The sequence below is a fragment of the Oncorhynchus clarkii genome, chromosome 5 (genome assembly GCF_045791955.1).
Source record: "Oncorhynchus clarkii lewisi isolate Uvic-CL-2024 chromosome 5, UVic_Ocla_1.0, whole genome shotgun sequence".
Classification (NCBI taxonomy): Eukaryota; Metazoa; Chordata; class Actinopteri; order Salmoniformes; family Salmonidae; genus Oncorhynchus; species Oncorhynchus clarkii.
This window is the reverse complement of record NC_092151.1, coordinates 93691185-93705019: the sequence shown is the minus strand read 5'-3', so window position 1 is coordinate 93705019 and position 13835 is coordinate 93691185. Positions and strand designations below refer to the sequence as shown.

Sequence of the window (13835 nt, the reverse complement as noted above, 5' to 3'; positions counted from 1 at the left end):
GGAGAAGAGAAGAGAAGAGAAGAGAGGAGAGGAGAGGAGAGGAGAGGTGGGGAGGAGGAGAGGAGAGGAGAGGAGAGGAGAGGAGAGGAGAGGAGGGGAGAGGAGAAGATGGAGAGGAGGGGAGAGATAAGATGAGAGGAGAAGATGGGGAGGAGTTGATGAGGTGGGGGAGGAGAGGATGAGGTGGGGGAGGAGAAGAGGATGAGTTGGGGGAGGAGGAGAAGAGGATGAGGTGGGGGAGGAGGAGAAGAGGATGAGGTGGGGGAGGAGAAGAGGATGAGGTGGGGGAGGAGAAGAGGATGAGGTGGGGGAGGAGGAGAAGGGGATGAGGTGGTGGAGGAGGAGAAGAGGAGGTGGTGGGGGAGGAGGAGAAGAGGATGAGGTTGGGGAGGAGAAGAGGATGAGGTGGGGGAGGAGGAGAAGAGGATGAGGTTGGGGAGGAGAAGAGGATGAGGTGGGGGAGGAGAAGAGGATGAGGTGGGGGAGGAGAAGAGGATGAGGTTGGGGAGGAGAAGAGGATGAGGTTGGGGAGGAGAAGAGGATGAGGTTGGGGAGGAGAAGAGGATGAGGTGGGGGGGGAGGAGAAGAAGATGAGGTGGGGGAGGAGAAGAGGAGAGGAGAGGGGAAGGTAGGGAGGAGAGGCGAGGAGAGGCGAGGAGAGGAGAGGAGAGGAGAGGAGAGGAGAGGAGAGGAGAGGAGAGGAGAGGAGAGGAGAGGAGAGGAGAGGAGAGGAAAGGAGAGGAGAGGAGGAGGGGAGAAGAAAAGATGGAGAGGAGGGGAGAGGAGAAGAGGAGGGGAGAGGAGAAGATGGAGAGGAGGGGAGAGATAAGATGAGAGGAGAAGATGGGGAGGAGTTGATGAGGTGGGGGAGGAGAGGATGAGGTGGGGGAGGAGAAGAGGATGAGGTGGGGGAGGAGGAGAAGAGGATGAGGTGGGGGAGGAGGAGAAGAGGATGAGGTGGGGGAGGAGAAGGGGATGAGGTGGGGGAGGAGAAGGGGATGAGGTGGTGGAGAAGGAGAAGAGGATGAGGTGGGGGAGGAGAAGAGGATGAGAGGAGTAGGGAGAGAACAGTGGTAGGAATCTTCCTAGGCCTGTCAACGTTTCAGAGGTGTCTTCTTTGAACACCATGTCAGCTAAAGCCCCAACGGCAGAACCAGGGCACACGGAGGCTCAACTGAACCGGTATGAACAGGTAGCACATGCATGAATAAAAACACGTGTATGCTTTGCACATGGCAGACACAGAGAAGGATGATCCACCTACACTTCAGTAACTCCAAATGATAACCTGAAATGCTTCCAGAACAGAGCAGCGTGTGTCACCACATTATGAGTAGAGGTCGACCGATTAATCGGAATGGCCGATTAATTAGGGCCGATTTCAAGTTTTCAAAACAATCGGAAATCTGTATTTTTGGACACCGATTTTGCCGATTGATTTATTTATATTTTAATTAACTAGGCAAGTCAGTTAAGAACACATTCTTATGTTCAATGATGGCCTAGGAACAGTGGGTTAACTGCCTTGTTCAGGGGCAGAACGACAGATTTTCACCTTGTCAGCTCGGGGGATCCAATCTTGCAACCTTACAGTTAACTAGTCCAACGCAATAACGACCTGCCTCTCTCTCGTTGCACTCCACAAGAGACTGACTGCCTGTTACGCGAATGCAGTAAGCCAAGGTAAATTGCTAGCTAGCATTAAACTTACCTTATAGAAAACAATCAATCATAATCACTAGTTAACTACACATGGTTGCTGATATTACTAGATATTATCTAGCGTGTCATGCGTTGCTTATAATCTGACTGAGCATACAAGTATCTAAGTATCTGACTGAGCGGTGGTAGGCAGAAGCAGGCGCGTAAACATTCAATCAAACAGCACTTTAGTGCGTTTTGCCTATAATAACTACAACCTAAAATTTCTTAGATGGGAATATTGAAGACTCATGTTAAAAGGAACCACCAGCTTTCAGATGTTCTCATGTTCTGAGCAAGGAACTGAAACGTTAGCTTTCTTACATGGCACATATTGCACTTTTACTTTCTTCTCCAACACTTTGTTTTTGCATTATTTAAACCAAATTGAAAATGTTTCATTATTTATAATCGGTATTGACTTTTTTGGTCCTCCAATAATCGGTATCGGCCGACCTCTAGTTATGAGACCACAAGTCAAACAGAACCAGGTCACCGCGTAATGAGACCACAATCCAACAGAACCGTGTCACCAGGTAATGAGACCACAATCCAACAGAACCGTGTCACCGCGTAATGAGACCACAATCAAACAGAACCAGGTCACCGCGTAATGAGACCACAATCCAACAGAACCAGGTCACCACGTAATGAGACCACAATCCAACAGAACCGTGTCACCGCGTAATGAGACCACAATCAAACAGAACCAGGTCACCACGTAATGAGACCACAATCAAACAGAACCGTGTCACCACGTAATGAGACAACAATCAAACAGAACCAGGTCACCACGTAATGAGACCACAATCCAACAGAACCGTGTCACTGCGTAATGAGACCACAATCCAACAGAACCGTGTCACCACGTAATGAGACCACAATCAAACAGAACCAGGTCACCGCGTAATGAGACCACAATCCAACAGAACCAGGTCACCACGTAATGAGACCACAATCCAACAGAACCGTGTCACTGCGTAATGAGACCACAATCCAACAGAACCAGGTCACCGCGTAATGAGACCACAAGTCAAACAGAACCAGGTCACCGCGTAATGAGACCACAATCAAACAGAACCAGGTGGTTATTGCACATCAGGTGATGCAGGAAACCCATTTGAACATCTCAGGGGTGGATGGGAAGGTACTCTGTCTGCTCACTGTGATTGATGGAGTGACAGAGACTAAATGTAGCGAGTCAGTGACTGCTTGACGGTGGAGCAGTAGTGTGATGCCTCCGATACCTACCTGATAGGTGTTGTCAAAGCTGTCATACATGAACCTCGTGATCAGAGACGTCTTGCCAACTACAAGAGGAGAGAGAGAGAGAGAGAGACACAGAGAGAGAGAGAGAGAGAGAGAGAGAGGCAGGAGAGAGAGGCAGGAGAGAGGCAGGAGAGAGAGAGCGAGAGAGACAATGTGTTAGCTTCTGTAACAGAGAGAAAGAGAAGGACATAAAGTAGTCTACTATATAGGGAATCCGTTTGGGATGCAGATATCTTCATCTGTGTAGGGAAGTTGACATGTTACACGTGGTTAGAAAGGATGAGATGCATAGAAACGGTCCATTATAAGTCATAAAGAGCTTGAGGACTTTTTTAAATTTCATATAATTATCTTCTTTCAGCATTTCCCCACAAAAAAAAGTAGGTTTTTATAAGGTTTGCAATATAAACATGTTCACAGAGCTATTAGAAGCCCCTCCTTACTCTGCCCGAGTGTCAGAGGCTGTTCTCGTGCAACAGTCCAAACAAGCTGCTCTCCGAGTTCCCCAACGGTCCCCACTCAGTACTAAAAGGTCATCAGTGGTTCAAGGGTACTCGAGGAACGAACACATCCTCCAAAAGTATTCCTCCAGTGCACGCACACACGCACACACACACACACACACACACACACACACACACACGCACGCTGGCAAACATACACACTCGGGGGGGGGGGGGGGTTGGCGGCAGCTCAGATGTAAACAGAGAGGAAAAAGCCTGGTTTTGCTCCAGTTGAGGAAGCCGGCATAACGAGGAAAAGCTCTTGTCCAGAAGTCATTTAAATGCTAATTTCCCCAAAGACACAAGAGCGTTTGATTCCACACCGAAAGGGATTTAAATGAATGGGGCTCATAAGGCCTGGTAGACAGCTTCTGTGTGAATACAGAGTATTCCCAATTCACCTACAGAGAGCCCTGTGGGCCAGAGTATTCCCTATTGACCTACAGAGAGCCCTGTGGGCCAGAGTATTCCCTATTGACCTACAGAGAGCCCTGTGGGCCAGAGTATTCCCTATTGACCTACAGAGAGCCCTGTGGGCCAGAGTATTCCCTATTGACCTACAGAGAGCCCTGTGGGCCAGAGTATTCCCTATTGACCTACAGAGAGCCCTGTGGGCCAGAGTATTCCCTATTCACCTACAGAGAGCCCTGTGGGCCAGAGTATTCCCTATTGACCTACAGAGAGCCCTGTGGGCCAGAGTATTCCCTATTGACCTACAGAGAGACCTGTGGGCCAGAGTATTCCCTATTCACCTACAGAGAGCCCTGTGGGCCAGCGTATTCCCTATTGACCTACAGAGAGGCCTGTGGGCCAGAGTATTCCCTATTCACCTACAGAGAGCCCTGTGGGCCAGAGTATTCCCTATTCACCTACAGAGAGCCCTGTGGGCCAGAGTATTCCCTATTCACCTACAGAGAGCCCTGTGGGCCAGAGTATTCCCTATTGACCTACAGAGAGGCCTGTGGGCCAGAGTATTCCCTATTCACCTACAGAGAGCCCTGTGGGCCAGAGTATTCCCTATTCACCTACAGAGAGCCCTGTGGGCCAGAGTATTCCCTACTGACCTACAGAGAGCCCTGTGGGCCAGAGTATTCCCTATTGACCTACAGAGAGCCCAGTGGGCCAGAGTATTCCCAATTCACCTACAGAGAGCCCTGTGGGCCAGAGTATTCCCTATTCACCTACAGAGAGCCCTGTGGGCCAGAGTATTCCCTATTCACCTACAGAGAGCCCTGTGGGCCAGAGTATTCCCTATTGACCTACAGAGAGCCCTGTGGGCCAGAGTATTCCCTATTCACCTACAGAGAGCCCTGTGGGCCAGAGTATTCCCTATTCACCTACAGAGAGCCCTGTGGGCCAGAGCATTCCCTATTCACCTACAGAGAGCCCTGTGGGCCAGAGTATTCCCAATTCACCTACAGAGAGCCCTGTGGGCCAGAGTGTTCCCAATTAACCTACAGAGAGCCCTGTGGGCCAGAGTATTCCCTATTGACCTACAGAGAGCCCTGTGGGCCAGAGTATTCCCAATTCACCTACAGAGAGCCCTGTGGGCCAGAGTATTCCCTATTCACCTACAGAGAGCCCTGTGCGCCCTGGTCAAAACAGGGCACTACACACCCAGTCTGTAATACCTACAGTGACGACAGAAAGTATTCATACCCCTTGACTTATTCCACATTTTGTTGTGTTACAACCTGAATTTAAAATGTAGAATTTTGGGGGGTCACTGGCCTACACAAAATACAATATAATATCAAAGTGTTTTTTACAAATGAATAAAAAAATGAAAAGCTGAAATGTCTTGAGTATTTACCTCCCTTTGTTATGACAGGCTTAAACAAGTTCAGGAATTAAAAATGTGCTTAAACAAGTCACATAATAAGTTGCAATAATTGTGTTTAACATGATTTTTTAAATGACTACCTCATATCTGTACCCTACACATACAATTATCAGTAAGCTCCCACAATTGTGCAGTGAATTTCAAACACAGATTCAACAACAAAGACAAAACTCTATGGCAAGAACTGAAAATGGTTCTCTAACAACGATCAACAGCCAATTTGGAAATGTGGAAAAGTATAATGAGCAAATGTTCTACAATCCTGGTGTGGAAAGCTCTTAGATACTTACCCAGAAAGCCTCACAGCTGTAATCGTTGCCAAATGTGCTTCTACAAAGTATTGACTCAGGGATCTGAATACGAACAGTTGAATTCTGAAGTTTTAAACACTTAGGTTGGAGTCATTAAAACTTGTTTCTCAACCACTCCACAAATGTCTTGTTAACAAACTATAGTTTTGGCAAGTGGGTAAAGGACATCTACTTTGTGCATGACACAAGTCATTTTTCCAACAATTGTTTACAGACAGATTATTTCACTTATAATTCACTGTATCACAATTCCAGTGGGTCAGAAGTTTACATACGTTAAGTTGACTGTGATTTTAAACATCTTGGAAAATTCCAGAAAATGATGTCATGGCATAAGAATCTTCTGATAGGCTAATTGACATCATTTGAGTCATTTGGAGGTGTACCTGTGGATGTATTTCAAGGCCTACCTTCAAACTCAGTGTCTCTTTGCTTGACATCATGGGAAAATCAAAAGAAATCAGCCAAGATCTCAGAAAATAAATTATAGACCTCCACAAGTCTGGTTCATTCTTGGGAGCAATTTCCATACACCTGAAGGTACCACGTTTATCTGTACAAACAATAGTACGCAAGTATAAACACCATGGGACCACGCAGCCGTCATACCGCTCAGGAAGGAGACGCGTTCTGTCTTCTAGAGATGAACGTACTTTGGTGCGAAAAGCGCAAATCAATCCCAGAACAACAGCAAAGGACCTTGTGAAGATAATGGAGGAAACTGGTACAAAAGTATCTAGATCCACAGTAACACGAGTCCTATATCGACATAACCTGAAAGGCCGCTCAGCAAGGAAGAAGCCACTGCTCCAAAACCGCCATAAAAAAGCCAACCTACGGTTTGCAACTGCACAAAATCAAATCAAATTTTATTTGTCACATACACATGGTTAGTAGATGTTAATGCGAGTGTAGTGAAATGCTTGTGCTTCTAGTTCCGCCAATCAGTAATAGCAAACTAGTAATCTAACCTAACAATTCCATAACAACTACCTTATACACACAAGTGTAAAGGGATAAAGAATATGTACATAAAGATATATGAATGAGTGGTGGTACAGAACGGCATAGGCAAGATGGAGTAGATGGTATCGAGTACAGTATATACAGTGGGGCAAAAAAGTATTTAGTCAGCCACCAATTGTGCAAGTTCTCCCACTTAAAAAGATGAGAGAGGCCTGTAATTTTCATCATAGGTACCCAAAAGATCACTGCTCTAGAGGAGATCTGCATGGAGGAATGGGCCAAAATACCAACAACAGTGTGTGATAACCTTGTGAAGACTTACAGAAAACGTTTGACCTCTGTCATTGCCAACAAAGGGTATATAACAAAGTATTGAGATAAACTTTTGTTATTGACCAAATACTTATTTTCCACCATAATTTGCAAATAAATTCATTAAAAATCCTACAATGTGATTTTCTGGATGTTTTTTTCTCATTTTGTCTGTCATAGTTGAAGTGTACCTATGATGAAAATTACAGGCCTCTCATCTTTTTAAGTGGGAGAACTTGCACAATTGGTGGCTGACTAAATACTTTTTTCCCCCACTGTATAAATGAGATGAGTAATGTAGGGTATGTAAACATTATATTAAGTGGCATTATATAAAGAGACTAGTGATACATTTTTTACATCAATTTTTCCATTATTAAAGTGTCTGGAGTTGAGTCAGTATGTTGGCAGCAGCCAATGTTAGTGATGGCTGTTTAACAGTCTGATGGCCTTGAGATAGAAGCTGTTTTTCAGTCTCTCGGTCCCTGCTTTGATGCACCTGTACTGACCTCGCCTTCTGGATGATAGCGGGGTGAACAGGCAGTGTGTCGGGTGGTTGTTGTCCTTGATGATCTTTATGGCCTTCCTGTGACATCGGGTGGTGTAGGTGTCCTGGAGGGCAGGTAGTTTGCCCCCGGTGATGCGTTGTGCAGACTTCACTACCCTCTAGAGAGCCTTACGGTTGAGGGCGGTGCAGTTGCCGTACCAGGCGGTCATACAGCCCGACAGGATGCTCTCGATTGTGCATCTGTAGAAGTTTGTGAGTAGTTTTGGTGACAAGCCGAATTTGAGGTGCTGCTGGTTTTCTTTTTGTAATCCGTGATTGACTGTAGACCCTGCCACATACCTCTTGTGTCTGAGCCGGTGAATTGAGATTCTACTTTGTCTGTATACTGGCGCTTAGCTTGTTTGATTGCCTTGCGGAGGGAATAGCTACACTGTTTGTATTCGGCCATGTTTTCGGTCACCTTGCCCTGGTTAAAAGCAGTGGTTCGCGCTTTCAGTTTCGAGCGAATGCTGCCATCAATCCACGGTTTCTGGTTTGGGAATGTTTTAATAGTTGCTGTGGGTACGACATCGCCGATGAAGAAATGTCCCCTGGTCTGATCAAAGAAAAATAGAACTGTTTGGCCATAATGACCATTGTTATGTTTGGAGGAAATAAGGGGGTTGCTTGCAAGCCGAAGAACACCATCCCAACCATGAAGCATGGGGGTGGCAGCATCATGTTGTGGGGGTGCTTTGCTGCAGGAGGGACTGGTGCACTTCACAAAATAGATGGCATCATGAGGTTGGAAAATTTTGTGGATATATTGAAGCAACATCTCAAGACATCAAGTTAAAGCTTGGTCGCAAATGAGTCTCCAAATGGACAATTACCCCAAGCATACTTCCAAAGTTGTGGCAAAATGGCTTAAGGACAAAAAGTCAAGGTATTGGAGTGGCCATCACAAAGCCCTGATCTCAATCCTATAGAAAATTTGTGGGCAGAACTGAAAAAGCGTGAAAAAGGAGGCCTACAAATCTGACTGAGTTACAACAGCTCTGTCAGGAGGACTGGGCCAAAATTCAGCCAACTTATTGTGGGAAGCTTGTAGAAGGCTACCCGAAACGTTTGACCCAAGTTAAACAATTTAAAGGTAATGCTACCAAATACTAATTGAGTGTATATAAACTTCTGACCCACTGGGAATGTCATTAAATAAATAAAAGCTGAAATAAATCATTCTCTCTACTATTATCCTAACATTTCACATTTCTTAAAATAAAGTGGTGATCCTAACTGACCTAAGACAGGGAATTTTCTCTAGGATTAAATGTCAGGAATTGTGAAAAACTGAGTTTTTTACATTTATTTGGCTAAGGTGTATGTAAACCTCCGACTTCAACTGTATGTAAATTAGATATTTCTGTATTCCATTTTGCAATACATTTGCAAAGTTTTCTAAAAACCTGTTTTCACTTGGTCATTATGGGCTATTGTGTGCAGAAGGGTGAGACATAAAGGACCTTTAATCCTTTTGAATGCAGCCTGTAACAGAGCAACATGTGAAACCAGTCAAGGGGTATGAATGCTTTCTGAAGGCCCTGTACATGGGAAAAGGGATGAAGCCTTTGATTCTGTCTTCCTCACCCTCCTCTTCTAACAGATCACTGATATTGATTCAGTTTGCTGTTGTCTGTCGGGTATAGAGCCGTTCGTATAGAGCCGTTCGTATAGAAACGTTAAAATCGAGCCGTTCGCATAGAGCTGTTAAAATTGAGCCGTTCGTACAGAGCCATTCGTACAGAGCCGTTTGTACAGAGCCATTTGTACAGAGCCGTGATCTAAGGAGATGTGTTTAAGTGGTGCTTGTCTGTAAACGTCAGTCAGAGAGTCAGTAAGAAGCGGTTTTCCATGTGTGTGTGTGTGTGTGTATGTGTGTGCGTGCCTGCTTGTGCGCGTGCATCTGTGTTATGATGGGTACAGGAGATGGAGGCTTTCTCTGCCGAGTGTTCAGCTAGGTCTGGTACAGAATTTATGTACAATAAAATACCCTTTGGTTCAGAATAGAGAGACAGGGGAGATATCACTGGTGATATCACTAGGGCTGGGAGTGATATCACTGAGGCTGGGTTGGGAGTGAAATCACTGGGGCTGGGCTGGGAGTGATATCACTAGGGCTGGGAGTGATATCACTAGGGCTGGGAGTGATATCACTAGGGCTGGGAGTGATATCACAAGGACTGGGTTGGGAGTGATATCACTAGGGCTGGGAGTGATATCACTAGGGCTGGGTTGGGAGTGATATCACTAGGGCTGGGCTGGGAGTGATATCACTAGGGCTGGGAGTGATATCACTAGGGCTGGGAGTGATATCACAAGGACTGGGTTGGGAGTGATATCACTAGGGCTGGGAGTGATATCACTAGGGTTGTTAGTGATATCACTAGGGCTGGGAGTGATATCACTAGCGCTGGGAGTGATATCACTAGGGCTGGGTTGGGAGTGATATCAATGGGGCTGGGAGTGATATCACTAGGGCTGGGAGTGATATCACAAGGGCTGGGAGTGATATCAATAGGGTTGGGAGTGATATCACTAGGGCTGGGAGTGATATCACAAGGACTGGGTTGGGAGTGATATCACTAGGGCTGGGAGTGATATCACTAGGGCTGGGTTGGGAGTGATATCACTAGGGCTGGGCTGGGAGTGATATCACTAGGGCTGGGAGTGATATCACTAGGGCTGGGAGTGATATCACAAGGACTGGGTTGGGAGTGATATCACTAGGGCTGGGAGTGATATCACTAGGGTTGGGAGTGATATCACTAGGGCTGGGAGTGATATCACTAGCGCTGGGAGTGATATCACTAGGGCTGGGTTGGGAGTGATATCAATGGGGCTGGGAGTGATATCACTAGGGCTGGGAGTGATATCACAAGGGCTGGGAGTGATATCACTAGGGTTGGGAGTGATATCACTAGGGCTGGGAGTAATATCACTAGCGCTGGGAGTGATATCACTAGGGCTGGGTTGGGAGTGATATCAATGGGGCTGGGAGTGATATCACTAGGGCTGGGAGTGATATCACAAGGGCTGGGTTGGGAGTGATATCAATGGGGTTGGGAGTGATATCAATGGGGCTGGGAGTGATATCAATGGGGCTGGGAGTGATATCACTAGGGCTGGAGTGATATCACAAGGGCTGGGTTGGGAGTGATATCACTAGGGATGGGAGTGATATCACTAGGGCTGGGAGTGATATCACTAGGGCTGGGAGTGATATCACTAGGGCTGGGCTGGGAGTGATATCACTAGGGCTGGGAGTGATATCACTAGGGTTGGGAGTGATATCACTAGGGCTGGGAGTGATATCACTAGCGCTGGGAGTGATATCACTAGGGCTGGGTTGGGAGTGATATCAATGGGGTTGGGAGTGATATCAATGGGGCTGGGAGTGATATCACTAGGGCTGGAGTTATATCACAAGGGCTGGGTTGGGAGTGATATCACTAGGGCTGGGTTGGGAGGGATATCACTAGGGCTGGGTTGGGAGTGAGTTCAATGGGGCTGGGAGTGATATCACTAGGGCTGGAGTTATATCACAAGGGCTGGGTTGGGAGTGATATCACTAGGGCTGGGTTGGGAGTGATATCACTAGGGCTGGGTTGGGAGTGAGTTCAATGGGGCTGGGAGTGATATCACTAGGGCTGGAGTGATATCACAAGGGCTGGGTTGGGAGTGATATCACTAGGGCTGGGTTGGGAGTGATATCACTAGGGCTGGGAGTGATATCACTAGGGCTGGGAGTGATATCACAAGGACTGGGTTGGGAGTGATATCACTAGGGCTGGGAGTGATATCACTAGGGTTGGGAGTGATATAACTAGGGCTGGGAGTGATATCACTAGCGCTGGGAGTGATATCACTAGGGCTGGGTTGGGAGTGATATCAATGGGGTTGGGAGTGATATCAATGGGGCTGGGAGTGATATCACTAGGGCTGGAGTTATATCACAAGGGCTGGGTTGGGAGTGATATCACTAGGGCTGGGTTGGGAGTGATATCACTAGGGCTGGGTTGGGCGTGAGTTCAATGGGGCTGGGAGTGATATCACTAGGGCTGGAGTGATATCACAAGGGCTGGGTTGGGAGTGATATCACTAGGGCTGGGTTGGGAGTGATATCACTAGGGCTGGGTTGGGAGTGATATCACTAGGGCTGGGTTGGGAGTGATATCAATGGGGCTGGGAGTGATATCACTAGGGCTGGAGTGATATCACAAGGGCTGGGTTGGGAGTGATATCACTAGGGCTGGGTTGGGAGTGATATCACTAGGGCTGGGTTGGGAGTGATATCAATGGGGCTGGGAGTGATATCACTAGGGCTGGAGTGATATCACAAGGGCTGGGTTGGGAGTGATATCACTAGGGCTGGGTTGGGAGTGATATCACTAGGTCTGGGTTGGGAGTGATATCACTAGGGCTGGGTTGGGAGTGATATCACTAGCGCTGGGTTGGGAGTGATATCACTAGGGCTGGGTTGGGAGTGATATCACTAGGGCTGGGTTGGGAGTGATATCACTAGGGCTGGGTTGGGAGTGATATCAATGGGGCTGGGTTGGGAGTGATATCAATGGGGTTGGGAGTGATATCACTAGGGCTGGGTTGGGTGATATCACTAGGGCTGGGTTGGGAGTGATATCAATGGGGCTGGGAGTGGTATCAATGGGGCTGGGTTGGGAGTGATATCACTAGGGCTGGGTTGGGAGTGATATCACTAGGGCTGGGTTGGGAGTGATATCAATGGGGCTGGGTTGGGAGTGATATCACTAGGGCTGGGTTGGGAGTGATATCAATGGGGCTGGGTTGGGAGTGATATCAATGGGGCTGGGAGTGGTATCAATGGGGCTGGGTTGGGAGTGATATCACTAGGGCTGGGTTGGGAGTGATATCACTAGGGCTGGGTTGGGAGTGATATCAATGGGGCTGGGTTGGGAGTGATATCACTAGGGCTGGGTTGGGAGTGATATCAATGGGGCTGGGTTGGGAGTGATATCAATGGGGCTGGGTTGGGAGTGATATCACTAGGGCTGGGTTGGGAGTGATATCAATGGGGCTGGGAGTGGTATCAATGGGGCTGGGTTGGGAGTGATATCACTAGGGCTGGGTTGGGAGTGATATCAATGGGGCTGGGTTGGGAGTGATATCAATGGGGCTGGGTTGGGAGTGATATCAATGGGGCTGGGCTGGGAGTGATATCAATGGGGCTGGGTTGGGAGTGATATCAATGGGGCTGGGTTGGGAGTGATATCAATGGGGCTGGGCTGGGAGTGATATCACTAGGGCTGGGTTGGGAGTGATATCAATGGGGCTGGGCTGGGAGTGATATCAATGGGGCTGGGCTGGGAGTGATATCAATGGGGCTGGGTTGGGAGTGATATCAATGGGGCTGGGAGTGATATCAATGGGGCTGGGCTGGGAGTGATATCAATGGGGCTGGGAGTGATATCAATGGGGCTGGGCTGGGAGTGATATCAATGGGGCTGGGAGTGATATCAATGGGGCTGGGTTGGGAGTGATATCAATGGGGCTGGGCTGGGAGTGATATCAATAGGGCTGGGAGTGATATCAATGGGGCTGGGTTGGGAGTGATATCAATGGGGCTGGTTTGGGAGTGATATCACTAGGGCTGGGTTGGGAGTGATATCAATGGGGCTGGGTTGGAAGTGATATCAATGGGGCTGGGCTGCCGTCCTGATTGACAGCAGAACAACGACTAACGTCCTAATTTTATACCTCTTAAATGTTTCATATATTATTTGCGGAGCCTGTGGACCGGATGGCGTATGACATAATTCAGTTAATCACCTGTATCAGGGGAGTTGTCTGGACATCAATATGGAGCCCAGTTCAGTTTGAGTTTGAGTTTATTATTTATTTTTACAGGGACAGTGCACATTAATCAACGTTTCAGTAAAAGTGCCGGTTTTAGCCAGCCGGCTAATTTTCAACCGCAGTCCCTGGGCAGGTTATTAAAAACAATTACAATATAGACAATAGCAGCATAGAACAAGCAAGACATAGCAACATAGGACAAGCAAGACGTAGCATACAGACAGAGCAACATAGGACAAGCAAGACATAGCATACAGACAGAGCAACATAGGACAAGCAAGACGTAGCATACAGACAGAGCAACATAGGACAAGCAAGACGTAGCATACAGACAGAGCAACATAGGACAAGCAAGACATAGCATACAGACAGAGCAACATAGGACAAGCAAGACGTAGCATACAGACAGAGCAACATAGGACAAGCAAGACGTAGCATACAGACAGAGCAACATAGGACAAGCAAGACGCAGCATACAGACAGAGCAACATAGGACAAGCAAGACGTAGCATACAGACAGAGCAACATAGGACAAGCAAGACGTAGCATAC

The 13835-nt window shown here is 47.4% G+C and overlaps 1 protein-coding gene across 1 annotated transcript in view; it reads right to left on the bottom strand.

The window, feature by feature from the left end:
* Nucleotides 1-13835, bottom strand: part of LOC139409805 (ras-related protein Rab-6A-like) — a 72775-nt gene that overhangs the window by 24816 nt on the left and 34124 nt on the right. Inside the window, exon 2 of the mRNA XM_071155181.1 lies at nucleotides 2953-3011. Within this exon, the coding sequence (XP_071011282.1) occupies nucleotides 2953-3011 (59 nt within the window). The remainder of the gene's footprint in view (nucleotides 1-2952; nucleotides 3012-13835) is intronic.